Source organism: Sylvia atricapilla, chromosome 2, assembly GCF_009819655.1.
Source record: "Sylvia atricapilla isolate bSylAtr1 chromosome 2, bSylAtr1.pri, whole genome shotgun sequence".
NCBI lineage: Eukaryota > Metazoa > Chordata > Aves > Passeriformes > Sylviidae > Sylvia > Sylvia atricapilla.
Window position 1 is genome coordinate 58,830,383 of NC_089141.1, and position 26,765 is coordinate 58,857,147.

At 36.1% G+C, this 26,765-nt stretch overlaps 1 protein-coding gene across 1 annotated transcript in view; it reads right to left on the reverse strand.

Moving 5' to 3' along the window:
• The window catches only part of DIAPH3 (diaphanous related formin 3), a 205,664-nt gene that overhangs the window by 35,859 nt on the left and 143,040 nt on the right, over nt 1-26,765 (reverse strand). Inside the window, exons 26-27 of the mRNA XM_066313364.1 lie at nt 21,508-21,603; nt 21,014-21,073 (exon numbers count right to left, since the gene is read on the reverse strand). Coding sequence (XP_066169461.1) covers nt 21,014-21,073; nt 21,508-21,603 — 156 coding nt within the window. The remainder of the gene's footprint in view (nt 1-21,013; nt 21,074-21,507; nt 21,604-26,765) is intronic.

The following is a 26,765-nucleotide window of genomic DNA, read 5'->3' on the forward strand; positions in this document are numbered from 1 at the left end:
TCATCAGTTGTTACAAATGCAAGTCTGTATTACATTACAGAATTCACTGGTATACTAAGTGGTACAATGAACTGTGTGGCAACAAAGATCCTACGTATCTTAACACATGGATCTGCTTCACATCTAAGTTTCCAAGGCTAATCTGAAAAGAACTGAATCACTAAATGAACTCTAATCTTTCTTTGCCTAAAGCAGTTGGTGAATGTTTCAGCTCTGTGGTGTATGAAGTTCTAAACCATGGTATGTATCAGGTTACAGGGCATGCTTAAGAAATAAAGTTCTGTCACACTCAGTTTTCTAGCAAACCACTGTTCACATGTTTCTGCAGGGGAACACTGTTTTAATGGTTTATATCTGTGCTTTGGGATGAAAAACATGTTAAATTTCCACTTCAGATAACAATGATACTTTTCTAGTGGAACTTTATAGCAGTGTTAATATTTGAATTGGTAATACTTGCATTGACTAAAATCCTTATTTTAATCACTTTAAAAATTTATTTCTGATCCATAGTATTAAATCAGAGAAAATAGTTCCATTAGCACCTAAGTCTTAAAGAACAGAACACTGAAGTATGTACTTTTCTTGGAGAGAATATTAATTGATCAACCTATAATTCCACTTTTCCTTCTGTAAAACAACCTCACACTATCAGAAGACATTCCCAGGATTCTCTAAGCTAAAGTGTAAAGGATTCATGACAGAACATGAAAAACCCCTCAGACTGATTCCTAGCAGTTCTTGGGACACCCAGTTCTTCTAAAAAAGCAAACCAACAACACCAACCAAAGCCACACAAATCAGCTGCTGAAACTCACTTTCTGATGTTTCTCTGAGCACTCTGCCACTTTTTAAAAAATTTTGTTTTAACGGAATATCTTTTGAGATCTTCCATTTGTATTTATTGGAGGGTTATGAGATTATAACCAGTTCCCACAGGACTAGTCTTTCTAGGTTTTGCTTCTATGGATACTTAGGTCAAATTATATCTACCAGCAGCCTTCTTGGATACTTGGTATTCAACAAGATGACCAAGGTATCAAAGAACCTGCTGGTTTTAAAGGAAGAAATGACACTCAAATCTAGAAAGCCACAGGTGAATTAAACAAGAGGTTTCTCCCTTACATTATAAAAAGTCAAAAAATTTCACCTGCTGTCCTAGGCACACTTATGCCTACCATGTTATCTTACCATTGGTTTTTTGTTTGTTTGTTTTTCAGTGCATCACTATGATAGATGTACCAAACCCTAGGAAGGCATTTAGAGAAATAGGTGGGTTGTTGAGATGATGGAAGATGGTAACATAACATTTTACTGTAAAACCCAAGAAAGAATGAATTCATGCTCTCATAAAATGCACAGACCAGGAAGGACATATTCATTTGGAATGAAATGCTAACTTAAATGCTATTTTATATCCTTCTGTTAGTGTAGGAAAATATGGTAGGGACATGACAAACATATACTGTGCTCTTCAATGCTTATCTTAGCCATAATTAATGAGGGAAAAAAAACCAAACCAAACCAAACCAAACCAAACCAACAACAACAACAAAAAACAAACACCAATAAAACCTAAACAACAACAACAACAACAACAAAAAAAACCAAACAAAAAAAATCCCCAACAAAAACACCATACCAGAAATAGGTAAAATATCCAGGAAATGACTGGTTAGTACCTGCACACCAGACCTTAATACATATTGATGATCATTTGACAAAAAAATACAAGAGACATTTCCCTGAAAGTGTAGGAGAATTTATCTTGCTTCTGCCTAAATTGATTCATCATCCTTTTAAAACAATTTCTCCCGTGAAGGCCCCCAGAAAAGGGCAGTGAGGGAGATGATCTGGAAAAATATGAAGTGAAATTAGAACAGCAACTTTTTTCAGAAATCACTGTGGTAATTTTAATCCTGTTGCAAAATGTGAACCTCCAAAAGAAAAGAAAAAAGGAGAAAAAAAAGCATGAAGAAATAGTATTGGTCCTATGATCTTGAGAACTGTGCCAAACGCCATAGCTTTTATTCCCAAGGTATTCAGAGAAGGTGCCTTGGGATTCTGTTTCTCTAAAGGCAGATAAAAAAACCTGCCACTTACTGTGGCATGTTTTCATAGGTTATTACAAAAAGAAGGGTTGTATAAAAGACGTAAAAAGAAAGGCTGCAGGCATGTTTTCTTTTGATTCTACTAGCACATCATCCACAGAGAAAATCCCGTACCTCACACAAAAGGTGCATAGATCAATCTGTATCTTCTTAGATTTTATACCCTGACCTACGGGTTATCTCAACTGCAGTAACTGAGGCCGTAAACCTTGCAATATCACCTAAAAAGTAAGTTGATGATCCAGTGTAGGGTCTGGATGTCTTGATTAACTCTGTCAAACCCATTTCTCACTGAGACATAAGTTAGACTGAATCCATTGGGACTGTTCCACTACTCATAGATATTCAGAGCATGCAGCAATTGGGAAAGAGCAGCTAAGCTTGGTGAGTAGGTGACTTGTTTATTTCTAGAAAATTCACAAACATTCTCACACAAAGGAACAAAACTGAATCTGTGTTCTCATCTCCTGGCTAAATGATGAAGTAATCTGGGCATTGAGGAAAGGCAGTAACATCCATCTCCTTCTTTCTCAATTGCTTTTCTTTCTTTCTCTCAGAAAAGCAAATATTTCATGCCAAATGGAAAGAAATTTCAGTTTTCAATACAATGCAGAAAAATGTACATTTGGGTAAAATTTATTTTTTCTCTTTGTCTTAGCAACAGAAAAAAAAAATAATAGGTATCACAGCTCTGCCCCAGACATTTCTCTCAGGAAATACGTTTTCAGACTCCCCATCAAATAACCCATTCCATTACTCCCCCTTTCCCAAAATACATCTACTGTGTCAGAAGTGTTTCTTGATGGCAGTCAGCCTGCTGTTCAGTGACAGACTCACTTATGGAAGAGTTACCACATTTATTTTCAGCCTAGGATTTCTACTAAATCTTTCTGGGCATCACATTACAGTTTTAACAACAATAACACCCTTTTCCTCCACACCACATAAAAAACCCTGAAAAATCGCAACCAACCAAGGAAACATCACCCCCCACCCCTGCCACCTCCCAAATTTCCAAACCTAAGCCCAACAAAACCCATATTTAACAGACAGTATCAAATGTTTTCCTGGAGTTGAAGGAAATAATCAAGTGAAAGGATTAGATGTTATAAATAGGTATATGTGCAGAGACAGGGAAAAAAAAAAAGGCAGAAAAAACAAACATTCTGACTTTTAAGCTAGTTGACATGGTACAGTGGTAATACAAATCTTGGTCATCTAAAAACTGTAAACTGTAACCAGTAAAACTGTAAAACTGTAAAACTGTAAAACTGTAACCAGTTTTAACTGTGAGCAATTTTAACCTTCCAGAAACAAACACACCTGATGTCCTTCTTTGATGAAATTTTTAAGGTTGAATGTTGAAAATTTCTAAGGATTCTTTTCTCGTATGTAAAGACACGACGCTTAAAATCCTCATTCAGAGGTAAGTTCAACTCACATTTGAAACTACATTCAATGATCACTTGTGTAGGAAAAATGAAGTGTACTACCACTACCGAAGTGCACTGTTACACAATGATGTCTTGATAAGAAATAAGAGGGACAATATCAGTTTTATGTTGTTTTCCTGGGACGCAATTAGAGTGCCTGCACTATTAGTAGTCAGTCACCTGTATTCCTAAATAAACAAACAAACAAACAAACAAATAGTATCTGGAGTAGAACCAATGTTTGTTTTCCATATCTACCTTCTAAGCCCTAGTTTTCTTCATCAACTGCCAGAAAGAAACACCCATGACTAAAGTTTTCCTGAATGTGCAACTTTATAGACCCAGCAGCAGCTTCATTTGGTTCTCCCTTTGGCCAGGAACAAATGCATTTTGCCAGAATAAGGTGTGGGGAGTCTCTAACACTCCTCTGGCACCTGCAGTCCAGGGCAGCGGGAGCTGTGCTCATCCCTCGGTCGCTGCCGCCATTGCCATGGTAACCTGGGTTGCCCAGACGATGTGGCGGCTGATGCTCCCAACACAGCAGGCTGGGGCTCATGCACCCGTTCGGCCGCCCCTCACATCCCTCCCCCTTCATTTTTCACTTTGATTCATAAGAACCTGGTTTTCTTCATCCTTCCCTTCCCCTTCCTCCCAGCCCTGGTACATCCAGGTCAATTTTAATAACTAGGAACAGCTGAAATACCTTTATTTGCTCCTTCATTTAAACAGACATAAAAATACCTGGAATACAGCCAGACAAGCAAACACAAGAAGTCAGTCCAAATATGCTAATTTTTTTCACAGGTGGCTTACATTTCTTTCACAACAACTGATGGGGAGAAGAAAAGATTTATCCCTAAATAACGGAGCTGCTATAGCAATGGAGTAAAAGCAGCTATAGGGGTGGGCAATAGTCTGCATGGTGAGCCAAGATAAGAGGAAACAGTAATTTAATTATCCCAAAGCACACAGAGTTGTTAATTTGAGCTGAATCTGAATTAACTGAAAATACTGTATCAGAAAATAGAACATGTAAATAAACTGTTTCAGAAGCACTCTTCAAAACTTTTAACCCAAACGAAACAGTGAACTTCAAGCTGCTTTTTCCTGTTGGGCCACAGATTAAGTCAGAAAGCTGCTGTGAGTTGTTAAACCTTTGTAAACATCATAGACTTGCTACTTCTTTTTTTGGTAATGCTTATGAGTGTATCAAATGCAAACCCCACCCAGAATAATGGCTATAAACAGTCCTTCAGGTGACTCAGGCTAACACAGCTGGGCCACTGTTCTGTCTAGTAATCAAATACCCATCCCAAGAAATTAGCATACTTCAAGACTCCAATAATCAGTTTGACTATGATGTCAGCTGCCACATTTTTTGATAGCATGCTGTATGTAGGGAAAAAAGTAAAAAATGTAGATATTTCACTGATTTCTTTCTGCAAAGTATGTACTTTATTTTCTCTCCTTTTTAACATGAGAAGAATGACTATTATCAGAGTAGGTTTTAAAAAGTGACTCAGAAGAAAAAATACAATCTCATTTCTAGCACCACTGTGTGAAATAATTTATTTCTATATTTCTCCTCAAATGCAGAAGTGCCAAAGGAATGAGCACAAATGAAACAATTTCTAAAAATTAACAAGAAAAACCTATAAACACTTTTTCTTTAAACTAATAAACCTCTGCCCCAAGTTCTGTGTGCAATTATTTCTATTATATTAGAAATTAAACTTCTAGGTAAACTCCAATTGTGATGAAGAAACATGAAAACTTTTTATCAAAAGTATCTGTAGTGGCACTTGGGTAATTTTTATATTATCTTGTTGTTGCTTTGGATGATAGTCTTATTAACTTACTTTAAGGATTAATTTAGTTCAACAAATGATATCGGTTAGACCGCAGTATTTCTTGTTTCCTTAAACTGCTGAAAATGTAATTTGCCAATAATGAAGAAATAAGTAATATTAATTGGAAACCTACTTTGAAAAAAAAAATCCCAGAAAAATCACTGCTTCTGTTTGATTGATGCACAGTGATCCAGGGAGTTTCAAAGTTGACTCAATTTTTTGTTAATAATTAATGAGATTTTATTTACAAAAATGTAAAATGAAAAACTAGTACAGATACTTCCCATGAATACATATTACAAGAGAGCATCTCTTGTGCATTGATCAGTAATGAGTTATTATATGCACTCCAATCATAAATCCCAGTGGAAAGTTTAGCTGATAGAAGTTCTATTCTTAGGCTGACTTAATAATCCTGGACTGATTTACTGAGTAAACTGAAAGATATTTTGGCTTTCTTGGGTGAATTTGTTCATTTCCACATACCTACTTCTATACAAATTTAAGAGTTAACATCGAATCCATCACTGCTTATATACTTCAAAGTTAAGTAACTCCTCAGAGACAACAGGTAAAACATCTATTAAAGTATGTTACTTTCATCAGAGGAAGGATTTCAATATGTGCTGAAAATGGCATAAGCTCAAAGCTCAAATTTAATGTCTGTGAAACACCAAATATGAACATGTTAAAAGACATTGAAATACCAATTATGATACTTTTAATATTATGTAGTGTGAAAACTAAAAAGCTCTTTTTATCCTAAAGATATGCAGCAGAACTTAATACTGCAGAGAAGCACTGTATGTCATCAGAAGAAAACAATTCAAGGGCAAAATATTTTTCCCATCAGTATACCTCATGTAAATGTAGAAAGTATCATTAGCTCCAAAATATGACAGTCTAGTTTAGGACAGCAATGCTGCAGCACTGTTTTCCAAATACAAAGAACCTTGAAGTATGACTTCTCCACTAGCTTGCTCACCATAAGAAAACTAACAGATTATAAAATTTCATTGCACTCAACTTAGTTTTTGAAATTGGACAATTTGATGTAAAGAGAATTCTAGATTAATAACTAAAAAAAAAAAAAAATAAGGCTGAAATCTGCAATTGAAGCCAAGAATATAAGGCACTGGAGTGCACTCTTAACTAGCATACAAACTGGCAGCTTAAGAGAAGCTTTCCCATTTCCCATATTTTCCTATTATTCTCCCTAACTTGTTTAGTTCAGCTTTGAAAAAGCCACGCCCTGGTAGATTAATTTTAGTCAAACTTTACTTCCATACGAAATAAAGTTAGTATTTTTGTTAAAAAATGTTCTTGAGCAAGTAAGTTTTCTTATCACTTGTAGAAATGTATTACTGTAAGCAAGCATTGAAATAACTTTCACTATGTCAATGCAGGCTAAGGGTATAAAGATTTTTAAACTAAAAAAAGAAACAATGTCCATTTGTTTGGTAACTTTTTTCAAATGGGCTAAATTAAAACAAAGAGGTACTAAGTATAAGAAGAAATACCCTGCAACTACTCCATGTGCTGGCACTGTAGAAGTACAGATGAAGAAAATCTTGTTTGACTATATGGTGCAACCCCAGAGCTAGAAGATCTTAAAGTGCATCTTGCAGCAATATCTGAGTAAAACCAGATTCTGAGTGACACACAGTTTTGGATGGGAGGTCTAAGCATACAATATTTGAATCCCATCCCACCACCTTTTCCTCAGATCTTTAAAAGGATGTAAACTGCATAGCTATTTAATTTAAAAATATTTAATGACTTTTGGACAGCACATTACTTTAAGTTATTGCTGACCTGGCTCTCATTTAGCTTTAAGTAGTTGGGACGTAATTTTTTTTAATGCATCTCTTCAGATTTCCAGTTACTAGAAAAGTAATAAAAGTATATTTTGTGTTACTATAGCTTTCCCACAAAACATCAGCTGGAGATCCTTTGCAGCCTTTCTGGCTGCTTAGTTCCTTCAACATGCACAATTTCACCAAAGCTTTATTACTAACGTGAATGTAAAAGACTTCGATAATAAGCAATATTCTCATTTTCGGACTGCAGTAAATTTTATAGATTATCGGCACAGGTCAAAAATGCCCTTTTTATTAGGCTAAATCTGCAGTTACAGATTGAAATAGGAGTAAAATGTTTTATACACTAGAGTTAAGTGGTTCTGTTGAACATGCTAATGTGCTATAGCACTGATAAATGATTAAGAAAGATGGGTTAGAACAAGGATGACACAAGATGTGGTTGCGGACAAGAAAAGCTATCATAAGGTATCATTCATATGGTTTTTGATGTGAATACAAAGGACAGAAAAAGATCCACAAAGGAAGATCAGAACCCAACCCAAGAAATTAGGATATAGTCAGTAGTATCTGCAATTAAAAAGTCATTTACAGTCTATTTTTTAACTTCTAATATTAAAGATAACCCTTTTTTTAATTGACGGGCATTGGAATGTGGAAAAGGAAGAAATTAATTCCACTTCAGCATGCTTTGTTTTCTGTCCCATAGGAAGCAACTATTCCAAATAATATAATCCAATTATGGATTGTAAGATTCCTGTATTTTGACCCCACTGAAATAAATACAAGATTTTATAACAGTAGATCTCACTGCATAACAAGTTTTCAATAAAATGATCTCAGAGCAACTGCTGTTAGGTGGATAAACAGAGACTGGGTAAGCTCAGCGGAGAGTAATTGGCTGTGTCCTGCTTTCAGTCAGCAGCTGGCAACAGAGAAAGAACAGACTTAAAGCACTGGGGTAAGCTCAGAGACTGATTAGTCAGGAAGCTATTGCTAAAGGCAGCAAGAGCAGGAGCTATCCCAGGAGCTCTCTCACAGCAGTTTTCTCTGCCCTGTGAGACACAACTGGAAATTCCTTAATGCACTCTGCCCTTCATTTATTTTTGCTACTGGACATTTGAGAGCATTTAAGAATGTTACTTTTTTGAGTAGTTGCCTGATGATGGATCACACAGAATTAAAATGATTTTATATTTCTTAGAGAAAGGGGAAGACTACCATCTACAGTACAATTATAAAACTAGGGACTCCCTGATAGCAAAGTACTTTTTTTCCTGCGCTGAATGGCCAAAACGGAGTTTGCAGCTACTCACACATCAATCCTGGTTTACTCTTTATGCTGAAATGAAGAACTCACCTTGCATTCCAGGAAGGCTGCATAACTTAAAGATACACTATTGATCTATTTACTTTTAATCCAGCTAGTTAAATAAGGCATGAGTAAATTAAAAAATGTTATTATTGCACAATCAGTGTAACACAAATAACACAAGCATACTCTATAGTAAAGGAAAAGAGACAATTATCAAAATACTAGAATTTGTAAGCATAACAAAGTTAGTTATCCAAATTTAATGTAAATTTTGTATGTATGTATGTAAGAGATCTACATTTTTTTGCCACTCAGAAGCACTTGTATCGTTCATAGCCTAAGACATAATATGAACTTAAAGAGCAGCTATTCAAGCTATTGTTTCATCTGCTATTGAGTGTGCTGTGTCTGTTTTATTAACTTTATTAAACACAGAGACAGAGAACTAAAACATGAACAACACTAATCAGGTCTCTCAGCCTCAAGCACTTTAAATTGGAGGCGTGAACTCACTGACTATTAAGAATTTATATAAGCTAACTCCTGCGTAGGATGGGTATGTGCCTCTCTCTAGTCACTACGAGGAGCCTAAACACTGTAAATTGTGCATCTGTTTATGAGGTTATCTTCAAAAGACTAAATACATAGATTAATTTTGGAGGTCAGTTAAAAATGCTTAATTCCTGATTTCCCAGAGTAATTAGCATTTTAAAGCATTTTATGTGTTTAGTACTTTGATTCTACCTTTCAGTGCAATTGTAGATGTCTGTAAAGACAGTGTGGAGATCTCAGTTTAAAAACCAAACAATGTAAATTGTAAATTTCACCCATCTACCAGAAGGGTGGGAAGGAAGATCCTGTAAACTACAGGCCTGGCAGCCTGATCTCAGTGGTGGGGAAGGTTACAGAACAGACTAGCTTGAGTGCATCACATGGCATGTGCAGGACAACCAGGGCATCAGGCCCAGCCAACATGGGTTTAAGAAAGGCAGGCCCTGCTTGACCAACTTGATTTCCTTTCATGACCCAGGTGACTGACAAAAGGCTGTGGATGTAGTCTATACACACTTCAGTAAAACCTTCAACATTGTCGCCTACACCATTCTCCTGGAGAAGCTGACAGGCCATGGCTTAGAGAGGGTGCAGTCTTGCTAGGTGAAACACTGCCTGGATGGCCAGGCCCAGAGAATGGTGGAGAAAGGAACTAAACCCAATTGGTGGCCAGCAGTGTTCCCCAGGTCTCAGCACTGGAACCAGTCCTATTTAACATCCTTACTGATGATCTGGATGAGGGTATCAAGTGCCTCAAGTACATCTCAGTTTGCAGATGACACTGAGATGAGCAGGAGTGTTGATCTGCTGGAAGTCAACTGGAAGTTTCTGCAGAAGGATCTGGACAGGCTGGATCAATGGACTGAGGCCAATTGTATGAGGTTCAACAAGGCCAATTGGTGAGTCCTGTACTTAGGTTACAACAATCCTTTGTAGCACCACAGGCTGGAGGCAGAGTGGCTGGAAAGCTGCCCAGTGGAAAAGGACCTGGGAGTGCTGGTTGACAGCAGCTGACCATGATCCAGCTGTGCCCAGTTGGCCAAGAAGGCCAATGGCATCCTGGCCTGCATCAGCAATGGTGAGGCCAGCAGGACCAGGGCAGGGATTGTCCCACTGTACTCAGCACTGGTGAGACACTCAAGCCCTCTTTTTATGGACCCCTCACTACAAGAAAGACATTGAGGTGCTGGAGTGTGTCCAGAAAAGGATAATGGAGCTGGGATTGTTTACCCTGGGAAAAAGAAGGCTCAAGGTAGACCATATCACTCTCTACAACTACTTGAAAGGAAGTTGTAGCAAGGTGGAAGTTGGCCTCTTTTCCCAGGCAATCAGCAATAGTACAAGAGGACAGAGCCTTAAGCTGCATAAGGGTAGCTTCAGGTTGGACACCAGGAACAGTCCTTCACTGAATGGGTGGCAAGGCTTGGACATGGGCTACCCAGGAAGGTGGTAGGGCCACAATGTTTGGTAGTGTTCAAGAAATAACTGGATGTGGCACTTACTGCTGTTTAGTTGACATGGTGGTGTTTGATCAAAGGTTGAACTCAATGATGTTGGAAGTCTTTTTCAACCTTAACGACGCTATAAAAACCCAAGCAACCCAAAAGCAAGGTCACTTTCCAGGCATCACCACCACCATCACTACACAAAAAACAAACAAACAAACAAAAACAAAAAACCAAAAAATAAAAACCAAACAACAAAAAAACCAACACAAGACACAAGATTTAGGATCAGAAGAAAGGATGGGGCACTCTATTAGTTTGCAGCATTTATTTTGCCATAGCTGTCATTTAATATTATCTTACTTTATAAATATTGACCAAATTGTAACAATGTCCTCCACAAGCTCCTCCCTCAGCCTAATTGCCTGATTTGGCATTGTGTTCATATGACTTAATCAGCAGATCTGGATGCATTAGATTGACTCAAACAGCTCTTGAGCTACTGATGACAGAGTGAAAGATTATATATCATGAAATTCACTTTCTTTTGGAAAAGATGGATCAGAGGAGATATTTACATTTTAGAGCATATGAAGAAAAAAATATATTTAGTCTCTCTTCTCTGGTAGTGACAACAATAAAATGCATTCACTGAAATACGAATATGTCCTCAGATAAATTTTTCTGCGCTTATGCACTGAAAAGAAAGTGATTTTGGCAAGGAACTGAGAATTTGGGGATTAATCTCTGCTTTTGAAATTAAGGCAACGTTAAAAAAATCACCAAATGTAATTATGAATACAGTAAAAAACAACCAAAATCAGAAAATGCCAACCTTATACAAAGCTTTAAAAGCAGCAGAAACCTTTATGTGGTAATAAGTTTTATATTCTGATCCCTTCTCCAGAGCCTAGAGAAAACAATGGGAAGATCAGCACCTTTAAGACTTATTTCTCTGACTAACATCTATCTGTAGTAACTCAAACGGCTGCCTTTCAGCTAAGATACACAACTCTGATAGGATTTTCTTCTGTTGTTAATAAATCTAGTTACCAAGCTAAAAGATCAGTAAAACTTCAGTGCTAAAGTTAAGCTGGGTAATGAAAGCTCTCACTCAGTTGTGTTTAACCCTGGTTCATCAAGATTTATTGTTCCCTCAAGGAGAGGATTTAAACCATATTTTCTGTATCCCTGCAAAGTTCCCTTCTGTTCATTAGCCCCTCTGCTCACAGAATGCCTCTATAAATAACAAATGTTAGTGAGTCTACTGATTCAAATACTCATAATGGATGGATGGTAGTGATTCCTGCCACAATCTTGGACGTGCTTCTGAAATTGCATAGTTCAATTAGGTGTAGTACACAGATACCCAAATATCTTCTGAAACCCCCAAACGGGGCTGTGATATCCAAATTCGTTCCTGACCTAAAAGCTATCCTGCCTCAAGTACAAAAAGTAGACTGTCTAGAGCTAATTCAAGTATTTTTATGTGCACTGTATTATAATACACCATGTACACTCATCTCTTTTCAAATACAAGGAAACAGGCTTAAAGCCTAAGAAAACAGATAAAAAGAAAAACCTCTGGAATAATTATTTGCCTCTGCTGAAAATCTGCTGAGATTTCATTCCATTTCCCTGTTTATGACACTAAGTAGTCTTGATGTTATCTTTTCAATTTCTTATTTTATCATTTTGCTATGCTACAAGGAGGGAGAAAATCAAGAACTGCAAGTTTGAATAGTGTAGAATAAATTCACTCTTATTTTTCCAAATCCCAGTCTTTGGATTTTTTAAAACCTATGGCAAATACGGTCAAACTTATAGAGTCAGGTAACAGTTTTTCTTTTATTTCTCTGGTATATGGAGTTAGATAATATTGTCAGGGGACAAAAAAAAGCATTTTGAAACTCTTTTCCCCATGAAAATAAAAAACTTCACCATTACAAAAAGTCTTCTTTTGAAGACATCATGACAAACTATTGTTACAGAAAGACTATGCTACTTACTGGACAGTTGCAGTCTCTCAAGGAAAGAAGTATATATTAGTTATTCTCCAGGACATAAAATCATCTAGGACATTGCATAGACTTCACATAGTTTTTCTGTTTGATTAAAACAATTTTGCTTTAAAAAGTTGTTGCCTTTTTTTTTTAAAGCAAAAGATTACCGTGCCAAGAATAAGAGCCAAACTACTTCACAGTGTATGCTGAAAGGGAATAGATTGAAAATCCAAATATTCTTTCCCAAAATTACTTAAACTGCAGCTTCCCATCTTGGATTTGTAACCTGCCTCACCATAAGAAAAGAGGATTTGCAGACCTACCTGCTCACACTATTCCAGACCATTCAGCGGAAGCCTGGCTATCATCTTTCCTCCTGCCATTCAGGCAAGAAGAGCTGCATTTGACCCCTGCATTTCCTTCCTTTATCACTCATGAGCTCCAGGTTTGAGCCACCAAAAGGCTTTCTGAGGCTTCAGATTATTTTGCTGGGTGATTGGCGCAGATATTGTCCTAGGTGTGCATGGTGAAAATACACAAGACTCATCTATTCTTTGAACGGAACAAAGAAGTTGCTAGATTTACCAAGCAACTTCCAGGCTCAAGCACTAATTCTGATACAACTGAACTACCAATTTCCCTTTAGAGTATTCAGAAACTTAAAAGTATATCTTCCAAGTGCTCCCACCCCAACAAAAGGAAGAAGTTGATAATACTCTTGTTTTCTCTGCATGATTGCACCTTTGCAGAGGATTTGCCATAATGAAAAAAGTGAGGCAGAAACATAACTCCAGTATTTCTTCTACACAACATTTCTATTACAGCAACAATGTAGGGGGGAAAAAAAATAAAAATAAAAGAAGAAACTAAACTCTCCCAAAGGAAGAAAAAAAATTCCAGAACATTAATGGAACACATTCACTTACCAGGCATAAAAGGATGATTTAAGAAAACTGCTTGAAGAATCGAATAAATAATGTTTTGCACTTTCTTTAAATCTTTTGAATTCTGACTGACTAAACAATGTTGCATTAACCAGACATCACTGGAGTCACAGAACAGACTCAGGAATCATACTCTGTTATCTCAGATTTTGTCCCAGTGAAGTCTTCAACCAGTGAAAACTCATTTTCGAGGTCTAGCTAACAAAAATTTCCTACCTAATATTTCACTTGTGGTTTATTTGTGGTTTCTTTATGAAAGATAACTTCTTTAAGAAAATACTTATGTGTGTGTATCTATCTAGCAGTTTTTAAAACCCCACAATATAAAGAGCTTTATGGCTGTTGTTCAACGAATCTGCTATTCAGATCAAATTTCTAAAAGCCTATGAAGAATGAGGCAGAAGTTTAGATACTACTTGTCCTTGACATTCAGAAAACAGAAGTGAAACAGACTGGTAAATTTATACCTGAAATCTTGTTTAACAAATATGGAAGAGACTTGAAAAGTGCTCTGAGAAGTGACAGAATCTCTTTGTTATACATATAAACTTGGTAATTGCCTTCAAATGGGAAGTTATATGTGACTAAAAATCAGAAAGACAAATATGGGTACATTGCTGGTAATTTAAAGCTCCTTTTGCAGATTTAAGATTTTCCACTGATAAATTTTCAGCTGACTGTTTTGAATATATAACTTGCCTGCTGAAGCCTTTGGAAATTTGGTTACCTACCTAGGTGATTATGAAGCTGACATTTACTGTATGTGCAATTATGGAATATACAGTGTGACTGCTTTCAAATGTCACCTCTTTGCTACCGTTCTTATCTTGCAGAAAGTGTCCTTGCCTCCCTTGAGAGCTGTGATCTTATTCAACTAATACCAATGAACACTGGCAAAATATTTACAAAAGCAATTAGCTCTTCTGAGTGTCTAATTTGACATCTTCAAAGGGTCACATTTTAGAAATGAAGTTGTCAAACCTCTGGAGAAAAAGCCCCATTAAAAGGTGCACCTTGTCTCAGAGTAGTACTTAAAATTTTTACTGTGAAAAAGCTTAGGTTCTCCTTTTTGTCTACATTATGTTCAGCTAAAATGCTATATAAAAAGACACAGGGTGAAGGATATGTGTGCAACCTCACTCGTGAGAGTTGATAAGGGAAATCCCATGAGACTTTAATAAAATAGATGGGGACATTTTTTGTTGGATTAAAATTCCTCCTCGCCTTTCTAAACACAGGTTGCTAGTGTGTATTTAGCTTATACTAAGGGCAAGACAGCTCTTTTTTTTGTCTAAATCAGTATTTTTACAGTAATAATACACAATTACTATTGATTTGAAATATCCTTTTCCTCTCTTGACAGAGTCTCCAATCATTTTTCAGCACTTGGCATTTTAAAATAAATACATGATTAAATAAATGAGTGGCTTATACTTCTCTATGCCAGTCTTTAAGGAACATTTTGTTAGAAAAGGCCCTCAATTTTTTTTTTCTCATTTTCCATTCTAAATTCTTGCTGGCTACCATCCCTTCTGAGCTGGAAACTTTTTTTCATCAAAATTAATCTTTTTCCTAGATATTTTGAAATGAAAATTCTTCATGGATGTTTTTGTGATCGTATGTGTTTGCAACTGTGGCAATGCAGAAGTAGTTCTAAAGAAAGAAATAAAAATCTGTAAATTCACTTTCCTTGTCTGGATATTATTTTTTCTTTCCACATGTGCAAAATTGACTTCTATGGTCAGTTTCTTTGAACTCTGCTGTATGCTCTAAGGAAAAAAAACCTATTATAAACAGTGTAGATGGTCCAGGGGAATTATTTCTGTTAGAATAAGAAGCAATTTTACTTGACCTATGAAGTCAATATTGAAGCGAAGATTTGGTCTTAAAATGGCAACAACTGAGAACCATTTTATAATAGAAATCCTATTAAATGTTTTCCTTTCCTAGCAGTACCTACAGTTATTCCATGTCTTCTACTGAGAAAACTTGTCTATTGAGTAAAACACAAAGCTTAACAAAAATTTTCTCCACCAGAGATACCAATGTTTTGTGATCACATGGCTAAAAATGTACAGTGCTTTGAAAGCAGTATCTACCATGAAGGACTTCTAATGCTCAGGAAGCTGCCTTTACTGCTAACATGTTCTGGGGAAAAAGTTATCTTCATGGGTAGCTCCTTCCCTGTTAGGTACTTCCAAATGTTCACTAGATATAGTTGAGGAAAAGACGGCAACATACACAGAGTTAAGGAAAAATTAGGTTGAAATGCCAATCATTGCTTGCTGTCACATACAATGCGGAAATAAAAATGACCTCTATGTGGTCACACTTTTTCAAGAATTAAGATGAGCTTGAGCTCACTGTCAGCTTCGCTTGTCAGAAATAAGGTAGCAGAGACATTAATATGAGTATTAGATGACAGTTCTATCATAAATAGGAGATAATAAGAACCCAACAAACATGAAAAAAAGGTTTTCTTATGCTTAATTGGGACAGAATTATATGACTACATAAGGGTTTTATTTAACAGAAGTCTTTAAAATGCTTCAGAGTACATGTGACATGAAAAGTATTCTATAGTGTATAGATTTACTGAACAAACAGCTATAACAATTACATTTCTTACCATGGAAGTTTGATCTCAATATAGAAACAAGACCTCTTTGTCACCTTTAGAAATGTAGTCCACAATGCAATTACTGATTGCAACAGAAAGATTTCTTTAAACCTCTGCAGTCTCAAAAAGCAATCTGTATTTTTTGTTTGCATTTTATTATAGCTTTTCTTTACTCACAGCATTTTTAATATGATCTGCTTGTAAAGATAAACTCTTTTTGCTGCATTTGAGCTATGTGTTTATATACAATCAAAGCTGCATCGCAAATTTGTATTAATGCAATTCAGGTAGAATTAGCTTGGCTAATGCTACTGCAAATAAATGCGTAGCCATAGCAGCAGAGAACTTGATGCAGGCTGCAAAACCTGACCAAAAACTTAGTGAATAATGCAGCTTTCTGTGCTGCAGTGGGCTTTGCCCTGCCTCAGATATGCTGCTCCATGTATCTGGACTTCAGTAGCTTGAAATAAGCTGCAAATATGGCTTGACTCTTGCTGTAAATATATGATAAACTCAGATCAGCCATAGCTATTAGCTGTTTGAAATTATCATCTAATGTGCAAATCCTGATCACTGAAAATTACGTGCTTTCTTCTGCTTCCTGAATCAAAGAGCTCCTCTGTTAGATGCTATTGAATCCTAAGCACACCAGTAAAACTACACTAATACTTTGCTTGTGTCAGAGTACTCTGAATTGGAATTACAGCAAAAGCATATACCACAATATTTACTGCAGAACATGGTCCTTTGCACTTAAAGCAAACTGTAACATTAATAGGTAGTTTTGCACACAGATGTAATTCAGTAGGTAATCTAAAAATAAAAAACACTATGATTGGGAACAAAATATACCAAACGTATGTATATCCACTAAAATCTAGTGCATATTACTTGCATTCTTAAGGCATTAAAACACTTCCAAGATTTAGCAATTCTAAATGTATATAATTTCTATTAGTTATGCAGCAGGAATTTTTCTCCACAATAAATATTGTGACTTGATGGGCCTTGTCACAAGCATTAAAAATACAACTGGTAATTCTGATCACAAAAATAGAGCAGATTCAAACTTGACCAAACCTACATCAAGGTTGGAAGAGACCTTCAAGATCATCGAGTCCAACCCATGCCTTAACACCTCAACTAGATCATGGCATCAAGTGCCACATCCAGTTTTTTCTTAAATATATGGTTTTTAAAAACACATATCATGTTTGAAAGAAGCAATCTGTTCAATAACAGAAGAATGGAGTAGGATTGAAAATAACATACATTCAGCTACCATGGAATGTGGTATGAGAATGAGTATTCCTTTTTAATTAGAAGTACCAGCTGAATACAACAAGAGCTTCCAGGGGAGCTCAACAGATCACAAAGAGAAAAATGGCCTACACAATAGCTAGCATTTCACTGAATTTATTATTGCTCTTTTTTATTTTTTTTTTTCCTTAAGGAGTCTATTTATTTAAAGCAAACAATTTCTGTTCTCAGTTCTAGACCTGACCAGCACTGGCTTGCTTCTCTGTATTACTTTGTTTTACAAGGTTTGGCTAAGCCTGAAAAGCAAATGCTAGCTTGGTATCTTGTACAGCATTGTACTGAGGGTAACCTTGGTAATGGTTAGAAAAAATTTCTTCCTGCTTCCATTTAGATTACAGCTACAGAGAAAGTGTGCATTCAGTCTATATTTCTCTCTCTTGTATGCCCTGTAAAACACAGAACCAGTTTCCTGTCCTGTGTTTGTGTGGGATAGAGTTAATTTCCTTTCTAGCAGCTGGTACAGTGCTCTGTTTTTGAATTGAGTCTAGGAAGGATGTTGATAACACACTGATGTTTTGGTTGTTGCTCAGCAGTGCTTACCCTAAGTCAAGGAACTTTCAGGTTCCCATGCTCTGGGATGCTCACATGCTCTGCATGTGCCCTATTCAGTGGGCAGGGGCACAATTAACTGGGGAGCAGCATAGCTGGGACAGCTGACCAGAACTGGCCAGAGGGATGCTCCATAACATGGCATCAGGCTCAGCATGTAAACTGAGGAATTTGGTCAGGAGATGTTGATTGCTAGGAAGAGACTGGCCCAGCATTGGTCCACAGCGATGAGAAATTATATTTGTGTATCACTTTTCTCTTGTGTTTCATTCCTCTCCCACCCTCTATTTTTTACTCACCCTCCTTCTTTTCCTTCTTATTCTTATTCTTATCCTTTTTATTATTCTATTTCAATTATTACACTGTTCTTTTCTCAACCTTCAATTAAGTACCTCACAGCCACATGTTGTTTTTCCATCCCACCAGGGAAGAGAGCATGTGGCTGTGAGGTACTTAATTGCCAGCCTGGGGTTATAACACTACTTATGCTTGGATCTGATTTGTTTCCTCTTTTTTCAAGAGAAATATTTTTAATCATAAAGACTAAACTAGATTTTATTAATTTGGATGGTTATGTTTTGAAACAGAAGAGATTAGTTAGAACTTGATGGCATCTGCCCAACAGAGATTGCTACACTCTAAAGGATGCAAGACAGACATTTCAAGTCATGGCTTGCAATTCTTTTTGACTGCATGATGAATCCTAGGAATGACTCTGCAGTGTGCATTAATAGAATATATCTACTATAAGTGAATCTGTCAATCTCAACAGAATAAACAGTAACCAAATCAGTTACCAGTTAACCCAAACAACCAAAACCAGTACAGAAGCAAATATGGAAAGTGCTTGATTTGCTACTTAAAGACTTTCAGCAATCTCCACATATTTTAGCCTTACAGTAAGACAGTGGGGTTTTTTTCCCCATGATATAAAATTTGCATCCATTTGAAGTTTTAGGTTGGAAAAAAAAATAGCTAATTAGGAATGACCAAGCCAATACTCCTGTTTAATAACATATCCCAGTTTTTCTGAAGTGGGCTAAAGTCACAGTCTTTTTGCTTGTATGGTGTACATGTAATAGACATGTAATAGCATTCATTGCTTATTATACGCATATAGATAGAAAGAACAGGCTATTGAGCATATATCTATATAGCAGATATAAAGTGCATGAAAAAATGATACAGAGAACAATACTGACATTAAACACTGTTGGACTCAGAAAAAGAAAATTAAAGAAACTTTATCATTATAATTCCTATCTTGACGGACCACATTAACTTCATTAAGGTTATTATCATTATTATCCAAAATTGACTTTGACACTCAGGGTCTAGCACATTCTATACAGTATATAACCTAAATGACCAAATACTTCTCCTAAAAAGGAAAAAAGGCTTTGAACTCACCATAATCTATACCAGGTTTGGTGGTCTATTTGGCTCAAAATAGGAAGATGCACATAGACATTGTGACAAGTGAAAAACACGCTAATGAATTCCTTAAAAGCAAGCTCAGATCTGTACTAGCCTGTTTCTCAGCTAACAAGACAAGTGAAAGAAACGTTGAATTAATTTTAAAATGTCTTAGAATTAGACTGTCTCAAAATGCTCTATGGAAATCTGACTTTGATAAAAACAACAAAAAATCCAAGCATTTGCTTTACTCTTCTCTTCAAATCAGATATCTGAACTTCAAACTTTAGATCCAAATTATATCCAAATTCTTTATTTGTACATCTGGTGTACAAATCCATCCGTGGTTTAGACTAAGATTTTTCAGCATTAAAATTTTGATGAGTGTGGTTTTTTTGATGTTTTGTTTTTTAATCTGAAATATGGCCATAATGTTTGACTAAAGGCAGTTAAGTTTGAAAACTGGAAGCTACAGTGTGTCCACAGACAGCTACCTAGATGGAATGTGCTGGTGAGAAGCAGTATTCAATATGACTGCTCTTGCAAGCAGACACACTTTTACAGGATAAATTCAGATGTGCTCTATAGTCATTACTCATGTTATGTGTTAGACAAGCAGCTGTCAAATATACTTGATTTCTCTTTGATCCAATTTCTGCAATTATCTACAAACTGTCCTTTCAGCTCTATTTTCTTCAATTTGTGTTTATATGCCAAATTCAACAGGTTTGAGGGGTTTTTTGCTACACCCACTTAGAAAAATAAACACTTAAACATGAGGTATAATTAATATAATCATTTTTATGACATCTGCTTTATAAAACCCGCAGTGTATTTAAATACCAAAAAATAGTGCAATGTGCTTTAAAAACTAAGAAAGAAGATTTTCCCCCCCCCCATTATTAAAATTTTTCTTTAATGGTAGGACCAAAGATAAACCTCTTCCTGAGACCACAAGTCATGAGCAACTGAGTCACTCCAGACTCCTCAAGTTTAATTAAAATACAATCAATACAGTAATATTCTGTAGACTGACTACCTAACAAAGTTAACAGGTACCCACACCTGCATGGTAACTTTTCTTATAAGAGCAAGTTCTACTGGTTACAGTGAGATAGCTCAGCAGTTTACAAATAAATATTTACTATGAATTTGTTGAGACAACACTCCTTTTGAATTATATTGATAAGTAATATCTTAAACCATTCCAGCTATAGGACCAAGAAAACCAAGACAAAGAAACACAGAATGAATGCCAGAAGTTCTCAGATCTGGTATATAGGCACTAAGTAACACTTAAAACATTATGCAATCTCTGTTTTCTATTAGTTCCGTAAACCCTAAAAAACGTGCATAATAATTCTTAAGGATTATAAAAGTACTAGAATTGAAAAACATAATCAAAATTTAAATAAATAAAAATCCCACAGAATATAGAAGAGCTTCGCAGAGTAAGCAGTAAGTATGGTTTCAGGATGTAATATTCATGTGATTTTTAAAAAGCAAGTTCCAATATGGGTTAGTACTCCACTAATGTAAAAACCTGAAAAAATAATCACAGCTGTCTTGAAAGCACAGATCAACTACATAAGCTAACCTAAGAAGTGCATGCAATTCATGAATATGGTTCATTACCATGGTTACAAGCTTTCAGCACAGGCCGTTGTATGGTTGGACTGAGATTTTGTGGTATGTCTGCAAAAGCAAAGAAACAATGGAAATAAAATACCTGTTTGAAAGCTACCAGAGTATCACAACATTACAAAGTAGAAGTTTAGGAATTTAGGAATTGGAAGTCAAATAATTCTTGGAATAAATGACAGTTATATACCAGAGAAACAATTTGACTCAGACTCACTTATAGAGTAAGATAACTTTCACTTCCCCTATACAACTATAAACCCTAAAAAGTAAAAGTACATTTGGCTGTATTGAATAGGCTTAATGATTTGGCTATAATAAGTTCAGTACAATAATTTCCAGTCTTACTGACATAAGCAGCAGTCTGAACATCACTGAAAACTGTCATTGCACAAACAAATTAAACCCGACTATCTAAATTCTAGAGCACTGGACTAATAATGCTTTTCGCTTTCTCTGGAAAATAAAATCTAAAATAAAATATTCACCTTTGGACCTTGGTGTCCTTTTCCTTCGGTCTCGAAAAGCCGCACCTGACTGCAAGGCCTCCAACAGGCTATCCATCACTCCAGTCTCTTCACCTTCTGCAGAGGAAAGAGAACAAACCCTCTGGGTTACTATAGCAATATCAAAGCATAAAGAATAACACCAACAAAAACCAATAATAATGGATACCAATAGTATTATTAAAACTATTAATTTCAAACTTTGACCAGTGCTTCAATATTTACAAATTATTCTCTTGCAATTAACCACAACAGATTTGGTCTTCTAGAGATTGAACTAGACCCAATTCTATTCCACTCATTTCACATTCCTCTTTCTCTATATAGAGTCAAGCATAGTTTTAAGTAAAATGTCATTTCATTCATATTTTCATTTCAGTACCCTTCTACAACTGCAAATAATCAGTCTCATGTCAGCTTTCAAGAGCTGTAACATGATTTGTTACATTTGACAAAAGATCATTCAGTTATTGTGATAAAAAGTTGAAATTGTTTCTCAGCAGGGAGTGGAGTGAACGGTATTAGACTGGATAGGATACAGTGATATCCATAGGTAGCTTTAATCAAAAGCCATTTTCTGTTCGCATTTAATAACCTCTGGCCAATACTAAATAATTGATGTAGTTCAGGAAAACTCTACTCATCGAATTACATGCTTATAATATACACAGGTGTATAATAACCCCCAAAAGAATGATGAATGTTACTCTGAGATGGTAACCAAATGCAAGTATTAAACACTCTTCTTTTACTTCCTTAAATAAACACATCAGAAAGTGTTATATTATTGAACCTTGTTACTCCATTGTATGTATGCATGGGAGAACAAAGAACAGACCTCCAGGGATTAACTATACAACAAAAAATCTTCATGGAGGAATAAAGAATTCCATTATAGGAATCTCATTATACCCCACTAGGCAAAACTCCCTAGGTCAACACACATCTTGGATAACGTTAGCAGTTATTGTTAACAGTGAATATGCAAATCAGGATCTAAACTACCTGGTGCATACAACAAGATGCCGAGTACAGGGAGACAGTCACTGCTCTGGTCCTGCTGGCCACACTATTGATGACACAAACCAGGATGCCTGTGGCTTTCTTGGCCACCTGAGCAAACACTGGCTCACTTTCAGCTGCTGTAAATCAACATCCCCATGTCTTTTTCCATGGGGCAGCTTTACAGCCACTCTACCCCCAGCCTGTAGTGCTGCAGGGGATTATTGTGACACACATCCAGGACCCATCAGTTGGCCTTGTTGAACCTCATACAACTGGCCTCTGCCCACTGATTCAGCTTGTTCAGATCCCTCTGCAGAGCCTTTCTGTCCTCCAGCAAGTCAATATTTTTCACTGAGCTCAGTGTCACCTGCAAACTGAGGAGGCACTCAAATCCCTTATTGATAAAGATACTAAACAGGACAGGGCCCAACACTGAGCCCTGTGGAGGGCTACTCATGGCCAGCCATCAAGCTGGATGTAACTCTACTCACCACCGCTCTTTGGGCTCAGCCATCAAGTCAGCTTTTTATCCAGGAAACAGTAATCCTTAGTTATTCTCTTTTCTCTATACTCTGTACTATCAGACTAGTTTTCAACCTTAGACAAAGGTTGAACACAAAAAATTGAAAATTAGCAAAAAAATCATAATTTTGCCTAACATTTATATTTATGGCAGGTATAGAATAAACATGAAGACTGAAATACAGAATGTTTTTTCATTTTACTTTGTGTATGCTATAACATGCTTTATTTCACTGAAGTTTGCTCTCTTACAACTAACGAACTATCACACCTATTATTATGGCTTGGAATGTACTTTTAAAAAAATCACTATGTCTTCAGTTTCCTATTTGTTTGTTCAGGTTTGGTTTTTGTTTTGCTTTTTTTTGTTTTGGTTTGAGCTTTTTGGTTTTGGTTGGTTGGTTTTCTTGGGAGGGGGGGGGCTTCTTTGTGGGCTTTTTTTCTTGTTGGTTTGGTAGCGGTTTTTATGTTAGTTGTTTAACTTTCTCCATCTGATGTCATACAATTCTCTAAAATACTAATGTCTGGAATGAATGTAGTCAGTGAATAGTTTCAAACCAACATGACGCCTGAAGAAATTTTTAGCCAAGCCATCAGTTACAATAATGAACATGAATGCCAAAAGAAAGTTTATAAGCACTTTGGGTAATAGCAATTAAAAAAAAATTGGAAGTATCACAGTGATACTTTTTAAAATTATAACATTAATGTCTATAGAGAAGAGTTCATAAGTTTTGTTTTAGGAGGAATAACAGAAGAAAAATTTCAATACTATTTCAGCATGTCGTCTGTTCCTCTTAAGCCTGTCCAAGACTACCACAGATTTAAGGGTAATTTCAAAAACTTAACTATTTTCAGTATAAAAAAACCCTGGTTACTATATAAAGGCTCATCAAATAAATAAATAAAAAATTAAAATAATGCAACAGAAATATTGCAAACCCACAATTTCTTGTAGTAAGTCTGTTTTTCACACTTATCTGAAATATTCTAGTAGTCACAAAGTGGATTATAGATTATGCTTCCATTGACATGCAAAACAGTATTAGAAGAATAAATTGTAGAAGATTGAAACATGAATTTAAAAACTCCTCCAATAGTTGTCCTGTGGACATTGATGTATTGAAACAAACTAATCACTGCAAATAAAAGCATTCATACTTAACAATCTTTGCACTGAAAACATGTAGAAAGCCTGGTTTTCAAACTCATACAACTTCAGTAGGCTCCAAATTCTGGTTTCTGATGCCTACATCAGCAGTTGACTGTGACAACTTCTGTCAAGTTACCAAGTAACTATCAGTACCCACACTATTAATAATGATGTCCAAGTGTCTGTGATGGGAAGACTAAGATGCAGTATTCGAGAAATCTTTTAAATTACCTTGGGAGAGCTGTATACAACATTGCTACCACGACAGTACAAGAGTCACAAGTACAGTTCAATATTAACACTTCCTAAGAGACCTTTAAATCAGCTTTCACAAGCTGCTGCTGATGACTGGCACCAGTCCCAACCAGCTTCCTAATTAGTCAAGTGTATCAATCAAATGTATCTATGACCTTTGACCTCATAGAACTCGGAATTCTAGTTGGCTTGCAGATAGCCACATAGCCCCCAGTAATTCCTTTGAGAAAGATATCATTGTATGATTTAAATGATCTCTTTCCCCACAATTGCAGAATAGAAGATTTAAACATTTTTTAATATCATACCTAATTAGAACTCATACAACTGTCTTTTAAATACCATCTAAAGGAGAAGTAAACTTCCCAAAGTAGCCAGTGAGTCCTGCCCTTGACATTTCAGTGCCAAGTCAGATATAAACTACCTAATTTCATAATTACATCTTTAAAAATGTTAAGAATATTAAAGACCCTTCTCTTCTAGTGCACTGAGTATCATTAGCTTTACATGTACACCTATAATATCTTATAATGATAGCAACAGATACTGCAGTTAGTAGTGACACCTGTGTTTCATGTACTTATGAAGAACAAATTATATGTACCATAATTCCAGGAGCTGCAGTCCACTGACATGATAGAATCACAAATATCATTAACAATATGATTTTATAAAAAGAGAGTTGTAACAAGATTATTTTGGTTAAAAAAGGTTTTATTTTTAAACTTCCCCTGAACCTGTGTGTAAAATAAACCACAGAACACTAGGACTTCAAAAGTTCACTTTACCAGGAGAAAACATAGTAATATGCCTGTTTCCTTTTTCACAGAATCAAAGCTTTATTCAGCTACTCTTCTCACAAAAGAAAATACTAAGAAGTTTCAGAAAAGCAAACCAGGGATTCTTTAGCATGGTTTCTGTTGATTTTGCTTACTCAATCTGTACACTTCAGAGATTTAGCTACAACAATTTTGGCTATCATCTTTCACCTGCCTTTATTTATAGCAATGCAACTACAAGCAGCTTTTTGTTACACTGTAGGTAATGAAAAGAACCAGCTCCTAAAGCCAAACACTAAGTTTCAGGTGAAACTAAAGCAACACAACTTGGGCAAATGCACACATTAAAGAGACCTTACAGATTCTACCGGTGTTACAGCAGGAAAAGGGTACAAACCTCAAGGGCTGCCTCTGAAGTTATCTGGATAGCTGAGTTTAATTATCTTTGTTTCATCTTTGATGTAACTCCATGGCAGTACTTGAGCCTTTATATAATTTAACAACAAACTTGGAGTGCTGAAGCTATTGGATTTGTTTTCCCCATCTTAAGAATCAAATTCTCTCAATTCAGCAAGTACCAGAATTGATACTCTTTTACTCTTGTTTGCTATAATACAAACTGGGTTTTTTTCTTCCTCTTCAGCTCAGGACATAAATCAAGTTAGATATACTGCACCCAGTTTTTGACTGACTAAAATGTAAGCTCCTCACAGCCTTCTTCCAGGTTTAGCTCCATGATGTCTTGTACATTTACATACAAAAATTTCAGAGGCAAATGATTACCAGGCTTGGGACAGTGATAGCTGTGATGTTTCCAAACTACTTGCACAAGAAAGGAAAAAAGAAAGTTTTATCTATTAAATTTAATAATGTTGTACCTTTACATCAAAGTCATCATGAAAAGTCCTTTACATTTGTTTGTATAAGGACTGATTTTGACTAGTGCAGACTACAAAGCACTGCTCAGCTGATTAAAGGCCTCCATCTGAGTAAAATTTGAAGTAACATTCTCTGAATAAAATCACAAAAGGAAAGCTTTAGCCATGCCAAGTTTTGAATGACTTAGGCTCAGGAAGGAGAAGAGCAGATCACAGAGAGGAAGGTAATTTAAGGCAGCAGTGAGCTCCAATGTTTTGGATGTGGGTTCCATCTTTTCAGTCTCAGAGTACAAGGCAGCCAGATTCTGTGCAGTATTCACAGCACTGACGTGAACCGTCTCTAGATCTTTCAGCCACACATATGATCAAGGCAATAGACTTTTTGAAGTCTTTTACATTGTAAACATAAAAATATAAAGCAACCTTAAATGTTTTAATGTAACATGTTTAGCAATGACCACCCAAACTCTGAGCCTTAGTTCCAATGAAATTCAGATACAATTTTACAAAGAACTTTGTGATGTGGGAATCAGGAAAATCAGACCAACAGCCTACGTACCCCTGCATCCTTTGTGCACTAGTAGCTGATAGCAAACATCTATATGAAAGACAAGATAAATATATAATCACATTTCTAGAATGGTCTCT